An 18,917-nucleotide genomic window follows, 5' to 3' on the forward strand; every position below is an offset into this window, starting at 1 on the left:
CGGCGCTCCTCGCCGCATTAAAAGTGGTTAAAAACTGTTTTAAAAAGTTTGTTTATAAACAAACAAAATGGCCACCAAAACAGGAAGTAGGTTGATGTACAGCATGTCCACACATAGAAAATACATCCATACACAAGCAGGCTGTATATACCCTTCCTTTTGAATCTCAAGAGATCATTTGTGTGTTTCTTTCCCCCTGCAGCTATCTTCCACTGAAGTGTCAGGCTGTTTCTTCCTGCAGAGTGCAGACAGCTCTGCCTGTATGTAATTCCTCAGTATGTGAAAGCCCAGCCAGCTCAGAGGAGGATTTATCCAGCTTGTAAAAGATAATAGAGCAGAGAGAAGCTGCACTAATCTAAATAACACACAGCAGTGTTCAGAGAGGGGCCTGGAGGGGGGAGATGCATCACAGAACCACAACACTGAAGAACTTGGCAGCCTTCCAGACACAGGCTGACAAGTCTGACAAGAGAGAGATAAGTTGATTTATTACAGAGATGGTGATAGTAGAACGTTCTGCAGTAAGCCAGAACACATTAGAATAGCTTTTGGAACTTGTAGGATGATGAAAAACAGGATGCAATTTTTGTTACGGAGTCTCTTTAATGTGTGATGTGAATTCTTGAGCTCCTCTACAATCATGGTCAAAGAAGGTTTAAAGAATGGCACAAATACTGGTTTTCAAAACGTTTGCTGTTTATGTATTTGTTAGATTTTTTGTCAATTGTTTCTGTGGTGTGTTGAACCACTTTAAGACCGTGGTATAAAATAATATGTTTCCCCATTATAGATAGCCAGGCATAGGTATCCCCAGTATAGATAGCAAGGCATAGGTGTCCCCATTATAGGTAGCCAGCAATTATTCACCTCCCGACGTTCCTCCGGGGATCGTTGCTCCGCCTCCGCTCTGCCCGGCATCCAGCCTCACACAGCCTGTAAGTTTCAGGACCCGACACTAAAGGCAGTGCGAGGCTGGATGCCGGGCAGAGCGGAGTGGGAGCGACGATCTCGGGAGGAATGTCAGGAGAGGTGAGTGTATCCTTTTCTTCCGCCTCCGCCTAGTGACCGCTACGATCGTCGGTGATAATAGTGATCACATGATCAGGAGCCAATCACCATGGCTCCTGATCAGTGAGGGGAGATGTCAGCTGTCATATGACAGCTGAATCTCCCCATTCAGCTGCATGCAGCGGGACCAAGAAACATTGCAGTTATGTCTATTCAGCAGCACAGGACATAATTGTAACATCCTTGGTCCCAAAGGGGTTAAGTATTACGTATTACAGGCATTTCATAAGTTTCAGGCCCCTACACTTGCATTGAAAATCTGCAGTAAAACAGGTAACGCAATGGCAATGCAAGGCAATGGGGCCTAACACACTTTCCAAGATCCCCCGCTTATCCGCCTCAAAGTCAACAGCGCGTTACCTGCCGACTTCTGTGGCGAGGCAGCAGTGGCAGAAGTAATGTAAGTCAATGATCGATGTGTATTATTTAAAATAGTTGGCAGTGTGGCGCGGATGCGGGAACGTCAGGAATATGATCGAGAAACCCCGGAATCCCATACTTCCTGTCCAGCAGGGAGGACATCACTAGACGAGGGACATGCAGGGGCTATGCATATGACCTTGTTGGTGCACTCTGCCGCAGGGTCATGTGTTTGGGGTTTTGTGTGTTGTAAAGCAGTGTTTCTCAACATTTTATTGGTATGTACCCCCTTTAAAACCCTGTACTCAGCAAGTACCCTCTAGCATAGTAAACATTATCACAAGAACCCCTTTACAAATATATATTTAATCATAGTACATGATAATTGGTTCTAAACAATTTCCAAGCATTTACTATTGTTTTTAATTAGCTAAAACACTAATTTGGTGCTGTTTAAATAAGATTTATCATTTTCTAAAACTCTAAATTTTGTTATCAAGCCCGAGTACCCCCTGGAACCGTCAGAAGTACCCCTGGGGTACGCGTACCACACGTTGAGAACCTAGGTTGTAGAGTGATGCGCCGGGGGTGAGGCATTGCACCACAAACACACATTACATGTGTAAAATAGGCCTCAAAAGCTTTTATTAACAACTTCATCAAGTTTATGCAGAGTCAATATTTGCAGTGTTACACCAAATCCTTTCTGTTGGCAACCCATTCTTTGTTAATCAGTGCTTGGAGTTAATCAGAATTTGTGAGTTTTTGTTTGCCCACCCTCCTCATCAGGATTGACCACAAGTTCTCAATTGGATCTGAGAAGTTTGCTGGCCGTAGACCCAAAATTTCAATGTTTTTTTCCCCAAGCCACTTAGTTATCACCTTGGCCTCATGGCATAGTTCTCTAGCCCTGATTAGCAGAAGCACAGTGAGCGGCTTTGAAGGCGGAGACTTGTGGCACGTGACGGTGATTCAGGAACACAGGAGTCAGGTGATGGGTGAGTCATTCCCCGCCAGCTGCTCGTTCCGCATATCTGGAGGGGGGAGTGTGTGGAAGGAGAGGATCCAGATGAGGGGGCGGGTCTGGCCCCACCCCCCCCTCCACACTGCTCCCGCTGCCCCTCCTTTTGCAATGTTACCCCTCCTGCTCATGGCCTCTGTAGGACGCCTTTTTGACACCCCCTCCCTGTCTGTCACCTGGAGCGCCACGCCCTCAATGTACGGAACGCCCCTGCCTTTGCTAAAGAGAAGATTATGGATTATAATTTTTTTTTTGGGGGGGGGGGGGGTGTTAGTTCATTTTCATGGCAAAGAAGGACTTTGCAATTCATCTGCAGGGCCGGTTCAAGCAACAATGGGGCCCTGGGGCAAATTTAACCTGGGGACTCCCCTGCCCCCCAGCATATTCATCCCCCAGGGCCCTGTCCCCCCCCCAGACCTTCCCCTTTAAATTTACTGTGTCCCCCAGGGCCTCTGCTCTGTTTTTGTCACAATAGCAACTTACCTATCCTGGCACGCTGCTCCATCCATGCTATCTGTCTTCTCTGAACTTACCTATCCTCGCTGGCTGCCTCTTCTCCGCAACTCTGTGCTTGTTATTTCCTAATGACTGGTCATGGATGAAGAGGCGACCAGCTGGGATGAAGACAGGGAGCAGTGCGCTGGGATAGGCAAGTAAACCACGTGGGGGCGCAAATGCGGTAGTATGGCGGACACTAGCGGACGGCTTGACAAATAAAGTGTAACTGCAAAAGGAGACTTGGGGGGACATAAAACATTGGGAATTGACCTGCAGTTTATGGCGGCCAACAGATCTCTCTCCAATCAGATTTGATCAGAGAATTTTCTATCTCTTGGTCAATCAGCCGCCAAAATCAGTAGATGTATGGGTACCTTTACTCCTCTCCAGGCTTTAAGCATGAGGTGAATCTAGAGTATGGTAGGGTACAGCATGGTATGTGCGCTATGCCACAGATTATTGGGGGCTCAGATTAGCTGCTGCAATGAAGTTATGGTGCACAGCAGAAAACACAAGACAGACACTGGGAGAAAGGGAGAAGCAGGGCAGAGCTCCAGCCTACTACCTCCCATGGCTTTGGACCTCTTCCTGATGTTGAGGTTGGGTCGGTAGCTACATCACGGTTTATGATTCTACCTTATGCTCCATGAAGAGCTTATAGAAGAGCAACCACATTGTCTCTCATTGCACCAACTGAAGCACCATCAGAATAAATTTAGTTGTATGTGTAATGCTGGGTATACACTGTGCGTTCCCGCACTCAATGCCCCGCTTGATTCCCGTCAATTCCCGGCTGCTCGATTATTTTCGACATGTCCGATTCCCATTTCGATGGATCGTTAGGTCGATTTGGCATACTTTGCATGAGAATCAACCTAACAATCATCAAAATGCGCTCGGAAATAATCGAGCGGCCGGGAATCGAGCTGGGCATCGAGTGCGGGAACGCACCGTGTGTACCCAGCATAAGGTGTTTGTTTTTAATGGTAGAGAGTATTACAGAGGAACTCTGGAGTTTTATTAGACTGGGCAATTAATCACGATGATTATTTAAATTCAAACTTGTTTATATGTTTTTGTTTTTTTCACTTCAAACGTTATCTGCAGAACTTGGTCCCAAAAATAGACTGTCCCTTCTATGGAGAGACAATTGTAGTGCATTCGGCTGCCCCAATAGCCAAATCACAATACAATAACTGCCACATTTTATTTTCTGAATGGTGTTGCTACTGCTTTACAGCATCACAGAGCCTTATTGTAATACGGGAGATGGTACAGCTCCCCTTCATACTGCTCATTTTCAAATAGAGTACAGCGAAGATTAGCTTCGCCTTTGCTCAGTGTGATTCATTACAAAGATTCCCAAGGAAATTGGAAGCGTTCCATCTGGCTGAAGTCTATCTATACAGTAATGCAATAAGGTGTTCAGTAGTCAGCTGAGATATGAAAGTCATGTTGTAAAAACTGGAGGGACGTCTACATGATTGCACTGAAGTGAGGTTCTTAACTGTTAACAGGCAATGCATCATGTCCATGGGCGGACTGAAGCCGCAGAGCTAGATTTTTATATTGTAGGGGAGAACAGTCAGGAGGAGGAACATTGCAGCATTAAATGAATGTGGAGAGCTGGCAAATGACTGCTCAGACTCATGGTCCTGCCAGCCTGTTTCTGTTAGCGGCAGACACTTTTGTTCCAGCCAGCTTTCTGGTTCCTGAAGCCTTGTACAAACACACACAGTATTAATATTGTCTGTAAGGCCTAGCAGATCTCCTGCCTTCTTTTCAGTCATTATTTCCCAATCTCTACCGCAGTCATCACTCTGTGTGACGCAACCCCACTCAGCCTCGGGAGACTTTATACGTCATTCCAGTACTCAAGTGCACCCAGGCTTTAAAGGGAACCAGAACCGAGTAAAATAATTTGAAATAAATACATGATGTACCTGTAGCTGCAAATGATTACTGCATGCTTACCTCGCCAATCAGTTCCTCTCAGAAGCGAACCATTTTCTTCTCAAAATAATGCCTTCCAGTTCCGACTAGATCTAGTCGTACTTGTCTCTTCGGAAGTCCATTTCCACTATATCCGTTGCTGTCAGTTATAACTGAAAGGACAGCTGATGAGCAGTCAATGTTACCATATGGCTCAAGAGGGCAATATTACAGGTTAATGGAGTCCTGACCCGAAAGCCATTTTTAAAATGGAGCACAGAGTATTCCTTCAATCACAGTGGACAAAGGATGTGGGAGAGGAGAAGGAGGTTGAAAAATAAAGTATGTAGTAGGTAAGTTCAGTGCAACCCGTTTCTAGGGGTATCCGCCCGGGGATTAGTGAGGGAGGGGGCACAGTGATGGAGGGGGAGCTGCAGGCACACTAGGACTCAGCTGCAGGGAGGGGGCCTGACCCCTCCTTCCCTCTCCCTGAGCCCTGAGACAGTAAATTACCACCACTCCCCCAGGTGTCCCCCTCACCCTGCAGAACCGTCCAAAATGTTTCATAGTGTATGGGCACCTTAAGTACCCTGACAAGACGTCCCATTTTACCTGGGACACGTCCCAGGTTCAGGGTCCCCTGTCCCAGGCTGCAATGTGTCCCAGGTTATGTCCCACTTTTGGCTGCTGGGTGTCCCAGCCGTGGGACTCTGTGGCCGCATGAGGTAATGTTTGCCTCATTTACCGTTCGTAGAGTTGGAGTAATCGTTTTCTGCTGCATTTCATGAGTCAGAGGTAAAAGTTGCTGCAGTTATTATTTGATGAGACTGCATTTGAAACTTTGGGAATATTGTTGCAGCATTTGGCATTTTGGGGTCCCATGATTATTAAATAGTATGCTAATACTGTAGCATCAGCAGCTTCTGCAGATTTCCGCAGACAATCTAATCCCACCATAGTCATAGTCTAATGTCCTACGATATTATGTACTTATATACCACTGACATCTAAGGCAGCACTTTACAGAGAATGTAGTCATGTCCTTGGCAGAGCTCATCATCTAATCCCGGCCATAGTCAAAAGTCTAATGTCTCGCCATATCATTATTATGTATTTATGTAACATTACAGAGTACATAGTCATTTCATGGACGGACATCATTGATGCAAATCTCCCATTTCACCACATCATTGTGGGAATACTGCTTTCTTGTGTGTTTGAGGAACATTGCCTAATTACCTTTAGGGTCAAATTGCCTATCTGTGTTTTGGGAGGAAACTCTGGCCCACTGCCTCAGTTACATTACAGTTAGCTCCGCCCATACCATGTCATGGACACGCCCATTTTCCCACTTTGGTCATGGACATGCCCATTTTTTGGCACGGCACGATTTGTGCGCCGCACTAGCACCCCCCCAATTCCCCCCCTCCCTTCCCGGTCCCAGGTTGAGCTAAGAAAGATATGGTCACTGTACCTTAAAGCGGTATCGTCACCATAAAAATCAAATGTTAACAGCAACTGGTCTGAGTGTATTAAGTGATAAAGATGCTAATCCTGCATTCAAAACTTTTTCTGCTGTTATGATTTAGAGTTATCACATACTTAAGGAACACTGGCCCTTTAGTAGTCGTGCCAAAGAATTGCATGCTGGGGGTTCTTTTTATCTATAATCTATTCCTCCTCTTCCCTTTATTTCCCTGCCAGCTTCTTATCTGAAACCTAATCCCCTAATCACTTGTGTTTACAAGCAAGGCTGAGGCGACTCAGCGATTGGAGGAGACAAGAAAAAAAGTAAAGGGCAGAAATGACATCACGAGTTAGCCTTAACTGCGGGCAAAAGACATGGCCCCCACCACTAACAGAATTGTCGTCATTAACTATATAACATTCACTGAAATCAAAACGTGGACAATATAATACATGTGTTATGTAAGTAGGTCAAGTATTTATCTACTTATGTATGTGTTTTTTTTTCCCTGGCATAGTATGGCTGACCCTACTGCTTTAAGGGTAGTCAGTAAATCCTGAATATGAGTGAACAATGATAGAATGATGGACATTAGGCAGAGCAGTGCTAACATACCTGCAAGTAGTATGACACTCCCTTTAATGAGAATGAATTGCACACATAGCATGAGCCAAAACAGTGTACTCATGGCATGCCATTAATCACAAGAATGGCTACTGTTTACAAGCTAAATAATGTCCTATCCTGATAAGAATAGATCTGGGCTTTTCATCTGTGCAGGAACAGTCCTTCATCGTGTGACAGCTGTTTGTAAGGAGAGAGCTCAGTAGAACTAAGTAGAAGCACATTTCATTATAATAACGTTCATATAAACTTTTAGCTAATTTTCTTTGCAAAAAATGTATTGTACTCCAAACTTTTGGCTGCCCTGTACGTTTATTTTGTTTGTTTTTGCCTAATATAGGGCACAATGGCTAGCACTCTCACCTTGAGGCTCTAGAGCAGGAGTGTCAAACTCAAATGCAAAGTGGGCCGAAATTGAACACTGGGACCTATTCACGGGCCAACATGAATCTCTACTAGCCACTTTCCTCCTGTATAAAGTTCCCTGGTGTCTTATGGCCCCCCTCCAACCCCTATACAGTTCCCTGGTGTCTAGTAGTCCTCTTCCTTCATCTATACAATTCCACCAGGACGCGCTCTCTATAGGCAGTAGCAGTGTTAGGGAGACTTGCCCAAGGTCTCCTTCTGCATAGGCACTAGCTTACTGAACACAGGCAGAGCCGAGATTCGAACCCAGGTCTCCTGTGTCAGAGGCAGAGCCCTTAACCATTACACTACCCAGCGTCCCTGTTGGTGTAGAGTGGGCCAAACATAATGGAAAGTGGGGAAATCACTTGGGGGCAAAATATAATGGCTCTGAGGGCCAGATTGTAGCCAGAGTGTAATTTTCACATTTCAGCGCTTCTCCCTTTCATTATCCAATAGCGTTATCACTACTTATCACAACAAACTGATCTATACCTTGTTTTTTCCTCCACCAATTAGGCTTTCTTTAGGTGGTACATTATGCTAAGAATTATTTTATTCTAAATGCATTTTAATCCACAGGAAGGACTGGCACCACACAAAGTACTTATAGCTCTTTAAAGTTTTATTGATGCAAGCATGATAGCAATAACAGACCGCTGTTTCGTGATCACTTGGCAACTTGATACAGGCCAGAGGAGGCCAAAACAGCGGTCTGTTGTTTCTATCATGCTTGCAGCAATAAAACTTTAAATAGCTATAAGTACTCCATGTGGTGCCGGTCCTTCCTGTGGATTTATCGTTGTGACCCCCAGGTACTGGGGTGAGGACCTTGGCACACCAAAATTATCTATTGGATCCTATGGTGGTGCTCCTGGACAGTTGTTGAACAAATGCATTTTAATGGGAATAATAAGAAACAAATGGAAAAAATGCATTATTTCTCAGTTTTCAGTCATTATAGTTTTAAAATAAAACGTAAAACTGGATAAAAGCCACATATTTTATTTGCCCATTTGTCCCGGTTATTGCAACGTTTAAATTATATCCCTATCACAATGTATAGCACCAATATTTTATTTGAAAATAAAGGTGCATGTTTTCAGTTTTACATCCATCACTAATTGCAAGCACAATAATAATAATATACCCTCTTAACATACATATTAAAAAAAAATGTTATTACCTAATGTATATAGGTGTAATTTTACTATTTGGCCACAAGATTTCATTCATTTTCTATTAGCATACAGTAATTACGCTTAATAGGAAGTAACGCATGGCTGTGTTACTTCGGAAGTGACGCAAGTATCTCATTGATGCCGGCGATCACGAGGGCCTAGAAGGAAGGTGACTGAATGGTAACAAAGTTTCCATTCATTAATCTAACAATCGGCTGCAGGAACCATTTGAGAATGATCACTGTTTTTGACCAAAACGTGATCATTCTCACCGGACAAGCACGGATTGGCTCAAGGGACTTCAGTTCGATGCCACCAATTCCCCTGTCGCCAGAACCATTGCAATCGCGGGCCTCCGCCCACACGATCATGCACGCAGCGCAGCAATATGCACGGACATGAGTCTTGCATCTCTGCGGCTGTAGCTGCAGCAGCTGTGGACTTGAGACTTACGTCCGTGCAGCAGTAATGATTAAGGAACATTGGAGCTGAAAACTTAGTGAGTAAGCAGTAGACCCCTGAAATCACTTGCCGGACCTTTAGCTAAACCGTCGCCCCGACCAACCCCCAAGCACATTGTTCTCCTCCTCATCAGCCTTCTGGAAACTGATCCACTGTGCCTTGTGCATTGTCCTTTCTACCTTCCCCATAGTAAGAGGTGCCTAGCTAGCATGGGGCGTAACAATAGACCCTGCAAAGGATGCAGCTGCGGGGGGCCCAGAAGCAGCAGGGGGCCCCATGGGGAGAAGTTTTTTTGCCCTGTCCTGAGAGACTGACAACTAAGGGCACATAGAGAAAAGGGTTTCTGATCTTTGCACAATTGTTTGAATGACTGCTTCTGCTCAGCCACTGATAATGAATCATACAAAGTTTGGTAGATCGTCCCTATTCTGTGTGCAGCAGGCTCTTGTGTACAGCACCCAGCCACCAACCTCTACCCCTCCCCAAGGGCTCTGTACTGTAGTGATGCTGGAGAAGTCTGCAGAGCCAGTTATGCTCCGTCAGAGGTGGACAGAGTGAGTGTAATAAGCTGAGGCTGGGAGCACACTCCTCTGTCTGTTTTCTGTATGCTTTTTCTGCACACTATGTGTGAAAACATGCACATTTTATCACAGAAGAGAATGTCATTGATAGAGAAAATACATGTAGTGCTTCACTGCTGTCAGTCTTCATCTGCATGAGGAAAACACATTCAAGTGTGCACTAGCCAGAGGGGGCCCCATTCAAGGTTTTGCAGGGGGGCCCAGTGATATCTAGTTACGCTCCTGGTAGCTACCCTATAGGCTAGCAATGGGTATGTATAGCACTCAACCCTCGAACTGCTGACCAAGGGATGGAGTCCTGACCCCTACGAGTGACAGTACCCATATGTCTATGTGGCTTTAGACCATGGATGTCAAACACCAGTTCTCAAAGACTGAGGTCCTCACACTAATTTTTGACAAAGCTTAAATTAATTAATGGGACTGAATCAGATAAGGTGTAGTTGATCAAGTGGAACACATTTCTCCATTTCTCAGTCCATCATGAAAACACTGGCATAGATATGGCCCTCGAGGACCCTGCAGACTATGGTACGGATGTTGGCAGTGGCGTAGCTAAGGAGCTGTGGGCCCCGATGCAAGTTTTACAATGGGGCCCCCCAAGCACTCTATACATAACAATTGATACGGCGCACCAAAACCTGCCAATGGCAACTACAGTGTCAGAGGTGCAAGAAGGGGATGGGGAGCAGCTTGTTAATGATTACTACTGTTCAAAGTATCTATAGAAGTGATTATTATGAGCACAGGACCAATAGAGAGCTAATACTGCAGTTGAGGGAGGGCCACTCGGGGCCCCTCTGGCCCAAGGGCCCTGATGCGGTCACTACCTCTGCACCCCCTATTGCTACGCCCCTGTATGTTGGCCTATGGCTGTAGCAGGAAGCAGATTGCGAGCTCCACTGTTGGACAGTTATGGACATGAATTGTTTGAAGTACCGGTAGTTTGTGAAGTGCTGTTAAAAATGTCCTGTATAAATGAATAGTAATAATAGTAAGGACTTTTGTTAGGTAATGGTAGTTGGAATGGGTCACCTGCAAAGCAAATGTCTGTTATCTAGCTATCCTTAAGGTGGCCACACACCATACAATTTTTTAAATATCTGTTCAATTTAAGAATTGCAATCAATTTTTCTGACTGATTGTAACATTTCAAAAATATGACCAATGTACCACACATCTATGTTCAATTGTTTCCCCAATTATGATAAAAATGATTGGAAACTCAGAGAAAATTGCTAGGGTGTGCATATTAATAAATTAACAATCCAACACACACCATACGATAAAACGGTTATGGTAATGTTTCCCTTAGGAGACGTGGAAACTTTTGCGGAGCTTTCAGAATAAGCACTTAGACAAACAGTTTTTAATCATTTATTTTATAAATGATTGTCACTTCCTGCATTTGAAGTTCACCACGTGGCTACTATGTGCCGATCTCCTGTTCTGTCTCCTGGTCACCGCCGATTCCAGGTCTGTTCGTGCTTTAGCGGCGGCAGCAGCACAGAGGAGAAGAAGGGGGAGAGGTGGAGAAGGAGGGGGAGAGGCTCAATACATGCATTTTTTAGCAGCACGCAGCACAGAGAGAAGAGGGAAACGGTTTTTGAGCGGCAGATCAATACATTTTAGCGGCGCGCAGCACAGGGAGAGGGGGGTGCTGGCATGGCGCCCATGGGTGCTGTGGCACCCATGGCACTAGACATAGCTGCCCCCCTATAGATACGCCACCGTCTGCAACTATATTGTTCTATGTTATACCTGATCATTATTGCTTTCTGTGTTTGCTGCTGTGCATTAGTGTTAAAGCACATTGCCGGTCACAATCCTTGTGTATGTTATCCTTGTACCCTTATTAAACCCTTATTTTTCACTTATTCCGGGTTTCAGATTTTTCAGTTTTTTCCTACATAATGACATTTCCGCTCTGTTGCAGGTCTCGTATATTGCCCATGTTGTGTCTCATGATTTGCATAGGATTCATGAATTGCACATAAAATAAATTGCTACGTTAGGGACTCAGTGTGACGAACAGCCCCGCAATCTCGTCTAACTTACTCCAGTGCCATCAGGGATTAATCGCCTCCAATAGCCTGTAAGACTGTGAGCAAGTTGACATTAAAATAGCGGTTGCTGGGTCGTCAGGTAATAATGCGACAACGCGCGCCAATCTAATCTGACACAGTTACCATTCGGGGAATAGACACATCCGATAGTTTGTAATATGGTGAACAGAGTGACGCCAAAGCTTGGTCGCACCGCTGCCGGCAATGTGACGTATGCGCAGTCACCCACCAATTCCTGTTCCCTTTGCTGCAGTTTACCATAGAGCCTCAGACCCTGAGACTATCCTGAAGGCAGTCAGAACTGCAGGCAAAATAACCTTTTGGATTGGTTGGTGAGTCCACACACAGTCCAATTTCGATTGTATATACAATCGATACAATCTGTGCTCTCATATAGAGGCCAGGTCGCTGCCACCAATCCGCAATAAAAGCGTGCGAATGCGCTAATTCTAACTCTAGCTAAATCCTGTAGGAAAAAGGGTTAATTTAACAACCTTTCTAGAGATAGCAAAACTAACAATATTTCATATCACACAGTTATGGTAACATGTCTCTCTGAAGATGTGAATTCTTTTGGCGGAGATTTGTTTCAGAACAGCACTTAGACAAATGATTTTTAAATCGTTTATCGTTTATTTAAAGAAATAATGCAGAACAAAATATAGCAATAGAAACAAATGGATACAGAAATAATAAGGGTACAGGATACAGAAATAATAAGGGTTCAATATGAAAATAATAGCTGATTACAGTCTGAGCAGTTTGTCAAGTTACCGTGTCCTTTGCAGTAACTCCCACAGAAGATATGTACTCCAATTCTGGAAAGTTCTGCGGAATAGGTATTAATCCTTTTATCATCCAGCCCAAATCCATGATGGTACAGGATGGCTGGGCAAAAGACTTTCCTCTCTGTCCAGCATTGTTGGTTTTAACTCTTCCTCTGCCAGAGGGCGGAGTTGTAAAAGGAGATGGGTGTTGTATACCTTCTCCCACCCTTTGTCATGACAAGCAGAAAGAATAGGAAATAACTGGGATGATCATAGCTCGGCAACAGCCTACCAAAACCTGCAGCGAGTGACACGGGCGCGCTTCTAGCGTTCTCTGTGTCACACAGATACCAAACATGTGCATCTTGGGGTATCCCGAGGCAAATCACACTGTTGCTTGTTTTTGGATAATGGTAGGAACGTTCTGATTGGTTCTACCACACACAAATCATTACTAATTATGGTCTGCTAATTTTGTAATGGCTAGCCTCGACAGAAAACTGATTAATTTAGTAAAATGTCTGGATGACTTATTCCTTCATATCCAGGTGAATTAAAAGTCATTCTCTCTAACCCTCTAACTCCCCTCAGGCTAGATGCAGGAATGTGAATGGGTCCTAATGAGTTTACCACCCGGCCTGTTTGTCCAGGCCTAGCTAGTATTGCATTTGAAGAAGATTTGTGTGCTATGTGAATGGCTCTGGTTTTAGGGTTTTATTGGGGATCTTCAGAAAGTGTAAACAAGCACTCACATTCCCCCAGTGCAGGGGTTGTGAGATGGGAAAACACTCATTTTCTAACAGCAGGCTAATGAATTTAAAGGGGTACTCCAGAACCGATTTTGTGCGCAATTTACATGCGCTTGCCGCAATGGCGTTCGCAAAATCGTGACACTCAGCTTTTTAAATATGTATGCCATAAGGGGTATAGTACTGTTATTTTTATAAATAAGGGCTTGTAATTATTGACAGGGTACAATGAAAAAGCAAAAAAACGGGACAAATGGATAAATAAAATGTGTGTGTTTTATCTACAATTGCAGGATTTATTTTAAAACTTTAATGGCTGAAAACTGAGGAATAAATAATATTTAGATTTTTTTTCGTTTTATTCCCATTAAAATGCATATAAAATAAAATAATTCTTTCAAAAAAGTAGCACCCAAAGAAATCCTAATTGATGGCGAAAAAAATTATATAGGTGTGATAAGTAGTGATGATAAGTTATTGGCGAATGAATAGGCGGAGTGCTGAAATGTAAAATTTGCTTTGGTCTGTAAGGGGAAAAATCCCTTAGGGCTCGTTTCCACTAGTGCAGCGTGCGTCTCATAGACGCACGCCGGCACTGAGCGGGTGGGCGGGATCACAGGCAAATCCTATGAGCCGTGGCATGCACGGCTATGGGATTCGCAGCCTCCGCAGCGAATTCTGCGGGGGGTTCCGGCTGAATCGCTCCTGCAAGCGATTCGGCCGCGGCCCCGTCATCCCCTATGGCAGAGTATCCCCGTGCGAATCATGTGTGGGGAAACTCTGCGAAATCGCCGAAGTGGAAACGGGCCCTTACTGGTAAACTGGTTAAAGCACACATGACCAGAGGCAAACCTACCCAAGATAAGCACAGATAAATGCTCATGCTGCATCAACATCCCTTTGTGCGTTGTCCATTCCTCTTCTAGTTTCCGCCAGTCCCCATAATTACTATTATTTTTTGTAATATATTATGCAGCGCTGGACAATAAATAGGGATTCATGCAAAGGTAACGGGATAGCAGACATAATATAGCACAAGGTTATACAAGGCAAACTGGGAACAGGATACATGATCATGCGATTAGGGAGCTGGATACAGAGATTCAGCAATTTAAGTCCAAGGCGGGCTATGGGAAAAATGCCCAAAGAAGAGGGTGCATTATCAGGTGGGATACATTAGGGAAGGGAAGACCCTACCAGAGGTTTAAGATATACTTTTCTCAGAAGTCACATTTTCAGACTGGAAGAGGCAGCTTGCTACAATGTTCCCTTCTATCACCCACCTATTTCCTCCTCTTCCCCACCCCATTCACTCCCCTTAAAGGCACGGAATGAGGCAGGGATAGGAGGGAACATACCAACAAGCCTGCCTCTTTCTATCTAAAAATGTTACTTTAGCAAATGTCTGCTTTTTCAAGAAGTGGTTACTTGGACCTGGGGGAAAAGGAAAGTAACAGGACAACCCACAGACAAGTGTATCCAGCATGAACATACCTCTGTGATTACCTAAGGTAGTTTGGCATCCAGTCAGGTGTACTTTAAGCTTGCCTTTTCCTCTAGTCCCACATGTCAGTGCTTACAAAAGTGGACTGTCAGCAGCACCTAGCGCTGGGAGAATGAAGTCTTAGATCAAGACAAGAGGAACAGAGGATCTCGTTGGGATTCCCTTGCATAACAAAACAAAGTGAGCCCAAAGCTGGAAATGAAGCATAGTGTATAATGGACTAAGCATGCTGAAATACCCTACCGCATGTGGTTCAACTCAGAACCACACATTGTAGGGTACTGTATTTCAGCACGCTTAGTTCATTATACACAGTTTCCTCTCTCTGATTTCTCTCTGTGTCCTCCACGCTGCTTCTGATTGTGCCACTCAACCTTATTCTTACCTTATTTGTATATGTTATGAAAAGGATTTTGTTGATCTGACACCGACGTGTTCCTTCACAGTAGTTTTTTCTGTTAAAATTTGGGTTCCCAGATCACAATTTATGGAATGACTAATCTGGATTGAAGAGCATGAATAGTGCTGTAAACATTTAATGATATGGAATAATACAATTGCTGTTACTATAAGATGTACCAGGTTATTTTCAGTGACTTATGAGGTGGGATGACCACCAGGTACTCCCGTTTCACGTTATTTTTTGATGAAATCACTACAATGTGGACACACCACCCCTCACTAACTGGCTGGCTGGGAATCCACAAAACCTATTGGGCATTGAAGCTTTGAGTGAATAAAATTAAGGGACAGTTGTTAAAATCAGACTCACACATAAGGAATATCTTGACTCTTCAATATCTCTTGTCCTTCCATACATGTATATAATGTTCACTGGTAACATGATGGTTGAGATGGGTGTTTCCTGAGGTGCTAAGCAATACTACTCTAGGCCCTCCAGGCCCTTTCTTCATAGGAGGTCCAAAAAGGTCACATAACAATGTGCAGTATACATATATTCCACTAGAGATTTTGAAAACTAAAGGTGCCAATGCACTTAGATTTTTCTCAGCAGATACAATCACTATGATCGAATCTGCTGGAGATCAATGCCTTAACATGGCCTCCTAAATGTAATACGATACAAACTGTGGATCACTCTGGACAGAAGGCTCTCACTCTAAAGTGGAGGAGCCAGTTGCACATTGGTAGTGGTGCTAGATTCATGGCCGATCAACGGACACCCTCTCCCAGGCCTCCCCTATCTAAAATGGTGCTCCCCAGGCCCTTGCAGAAGGTTGGTAGTGAAACACATACTTACCTGTCTGCCAGTGCCTGTCTCCATCCCTGTCAGTGTGCCTGTTCCCTGTGACCTGCTGCTATGAACGTTATGTGACTATATACATGTCACAATGAACAAGCAGCCAGCAGGGATAGGGACACAACACAGGAGGAGCATGCCAGCAAATAGGTGAGAGCACTCTGCTGCTGGCACTCTTCAGGGGACCTGGGCTGAGCATACATGAGGGGGAAACCAGGGGAAGCCCTAGTCAGCCCTGCATGGAGGAGGTTGTGGTGGTTCAATAGATTGATAGATTTCATGGTGAAATCTATTATCTATTTGCAGTTTGTGCCAGGAATAGATCTGATTTCAATCCATCTGCCAGTGTATGGCCACCTTAATCCTAGTAGGTGATAAGTCTTATGGTGCCCACACATGGTACAATTGTTTCATTTTCTTTCCGATTTGATAATTTAGTTTGATTTATCCGTTAGATCAAATATAAAGATTCTTCCAACATGTCCGATTAGATTTGTATTGAAAGAACAGGATAATCATTCGTTTTTCTTGATCGATTCAATTGTTTTGGTCCAATAAATGGGAAAAACTAACATTTTTATTGTACCATGTATGGGCACCATTATACAGACCTTGAGTATACGTTCTGTTTTAAGAAGGCAAACAGGCAAACTTCTGTTTTGCATGGCATTTTAGTAAGGAGGCTTTTTGGTCTCTTTCAGCCCCTTACACACTCCTAGGTGTTCTGGTTGACCATGAGCTTGCTGGGCAATCTCTAATAGATCTAGAGAGGATACACATTGCCCGAGCTGGTAGTTGTCTATTTTATAATATAAAAATGTTCTATCTATTTTAGGTCTTTGCTCCCTGATACAGATGAAGACAAAACAAAGGACGTCAAGATGGATGACCCCACCTTACTACCCCTCGTGGATGTGGATAAAGGATTTGCTATTGCTTGTTTCCTGCTCCTTTGTGTCTTCCTGGCCATGATGATAGTACGTTGTGCCCGGCTAATCATGGATCCCTATAAAGACATCCCAAACTCAATGTGGGAAGACCAATAAAGAGCAGAGCTTGGTGGGGGCCTTACGCCTTCTAATCCCCAAACAAATGAGGAGCAACACATACCTGTATGTTTTCTAACCTTCCTCCAGCCAAGCAAAACTTTGAAACTTCTCCCCAGATCACTGCCTTCACTTGGGAAGATCAGCAAAGGATTCTCAGCGACAAAGCTGCAACTTCAGCACTCACTTGACACACCATTACTTTCTCTAATTTCATTAGCTAAATGTGCTGCTTTTTCAATGCTCATTCATTCTTGCGTTCATCCATCTTTAAGCGAATCACGCTTTCTGTCAGACTGTTAATTTAGTGTTCAAGGCCAGAGTACAGCCTGCTGCCCTCGATATGAGAATCCAATACAGATTTTCCTAAGCGGGAATGGTTTAACTCCTTCCAATAACTGGTAGGATTTACTAGGTTTAGAACATAAGGAATATAATCAAGGTATTTTCTGTAGGGGGGAATTAGGCACTTCATATCTAGAGCCCAACTGCTCAGGTTGCAGCCTCAATATCAAAGCATATCAGTAATCTAGTTCAAAATAAAGCTGTTTAGGAGTAAATTAGGGTAAGCAGATGCTGTGCTTGTCTTCCAATAAGATTTTAGTGTGCCTTGGAGAGCCTATATTTAAGGCTTACCGTACTCCTGTGTTGCTTTATCTTGTCCTTTTATTACAGCAGCATTATTAGGTTAGAATGTGAGTACCAGTATATAGTGTGAGAGATCAAATTGTTATTACTGTTCTATAAAATCCACTTCTTATAAAATCCAGGAGAAAAAGTCACGTTTTAGCTATCAGGTGTTTTTAGCATTAGTCATTTCCTCTCGTTTTCTCACATCACTGGGCTATTAAGTTTTCCTCCTAGCCTAACATCCTACAGCTGCTATTGTAATATGAGTACATGAAGAGAATCAAACTACATGAAGAGAACGATCAGCCTTTTAAAGACAGAAAATCCTTCATAACTTAAAATAAGAATAGTGCCTCTCAATGTTACTCCACTGAAGCACATTGAGTCCTCTGAGTTCACAGGTGCACTTTAAGAAATAATTTTGTATTTAGTTTGTTTATTTTTTCACATTTCTTTTTATTTGGGTTTCTGAAGTGCACATTGTGTGTTAATATTTTAACTTAACACTCTTCCTGACCAAAGAATGGCTCGGCAGGACTAGATGCGGTGGTTTCACACTGGACAGAGAATGTAGGCTGCTGGATATTAACAAGCAGTCTTACAGAAGAACCATCTTTCTTTCCCATGAGAGATGTCTAGACAGAGGCAGATTAAGGTGAAATGGGGCCCTAGGAAAGTAACTATTTTGGGCCCAACTTTGATGGCCATCTGGCTTTTTTGGTAAGATTTGGTGGGAGCTAGCATTAACCAGACACCTAGTTTATCTCCAGGCCTGTGGATGATCCAGCTCTGCTTATAGATAAGCATCCTTCTCTTATCTGAGGAAAGGATGTTTCAATTTACAAGTGATTGGTAAGCATCTATGTATCTAGAGTCTCCTAGATTTGTGCACTGCGAGGACCTCTACAGAACCTTATTTTCGAGAAGCAAAAGTAACTGGGTTAAAGAAACCATTTTATCTGTTTATACCCCTAAAAAAAAATATTGTCAGTAGGAAGTTTAAGAGATGAAGCAACAATTATGTCCTTGAGTAGAGATATAAGATAGATCTACATCTCCTATGAGATTTACCTGCAATGGCAAATGTTCCAGTGAGCATATGTAGTCCTACAGCAGGCTAACTACAGGTGTTTGTCCACTGCCATGGAGAAACTAATGCTTTGTCCTCAAGCAAAGTGTTTATATGCCTGGAGGTACTCTAACCTAATGCGTGGTTACCAAGCCTTATTTAAAATTTCTGCAGAAAGTTAAAAGGATTATAACAATTGCTACACATGACCAGAGCAGAAGCATC

At 43.6% G+C, this 18,917-nt stretch overlaps 1 protein-coding gene across 3 annotated transcripts in view; it reads left to right on the forward strand.

Moving 5' to 3' along the window:
* The window catches only part of CTXND2 (cortexin domain containing 2), a 102,400-nt gene extending 83,769 nt beyond the window's left edge, over positions 1 to 18,631 (forward strand). For 2 of the 3 annotated variants that reach the window (XM_068253268.1, XM_068253269.1), the window contains exon 2: positions 16,783 to 18,631. In XM_068253268.1, the coding sequence (XP_068109369.1) occupies positions 16,829 to 16,993 (165 nt within the window). In that variant the 5' untranslated portion in view covers positions 16,783 to 16,828 and the 3' untranslated portion in view covers positions 16,994 to 18,631. Of the gene's footprint in view, positions 1 to 5,171; positions 5,233 to 16,782 lie in introns of those variants that run through there. The other variant, XM_068253267.1, reaches the window with a different exon arrangement.
* Positions 18,632 to 18,917: the final 286 nt, after the last annotated feature.

This window comes from Hyperolius riggenbachi, chromosome 9 (assembly GCF_040937935.1).
Source record: "Hyperolius riggenbachi isolate aHypRig1 chromosome 9, aHypRig1.pri, whole genome shotgun sequence".
NCBI classification, from domain to species: domain Eukaryota; kingdom Metazoa; phylum Chordata; class Amphibia; order Anura; family Hyperoliidae; genus Hyperolius; species Hyperolius riggenbachi.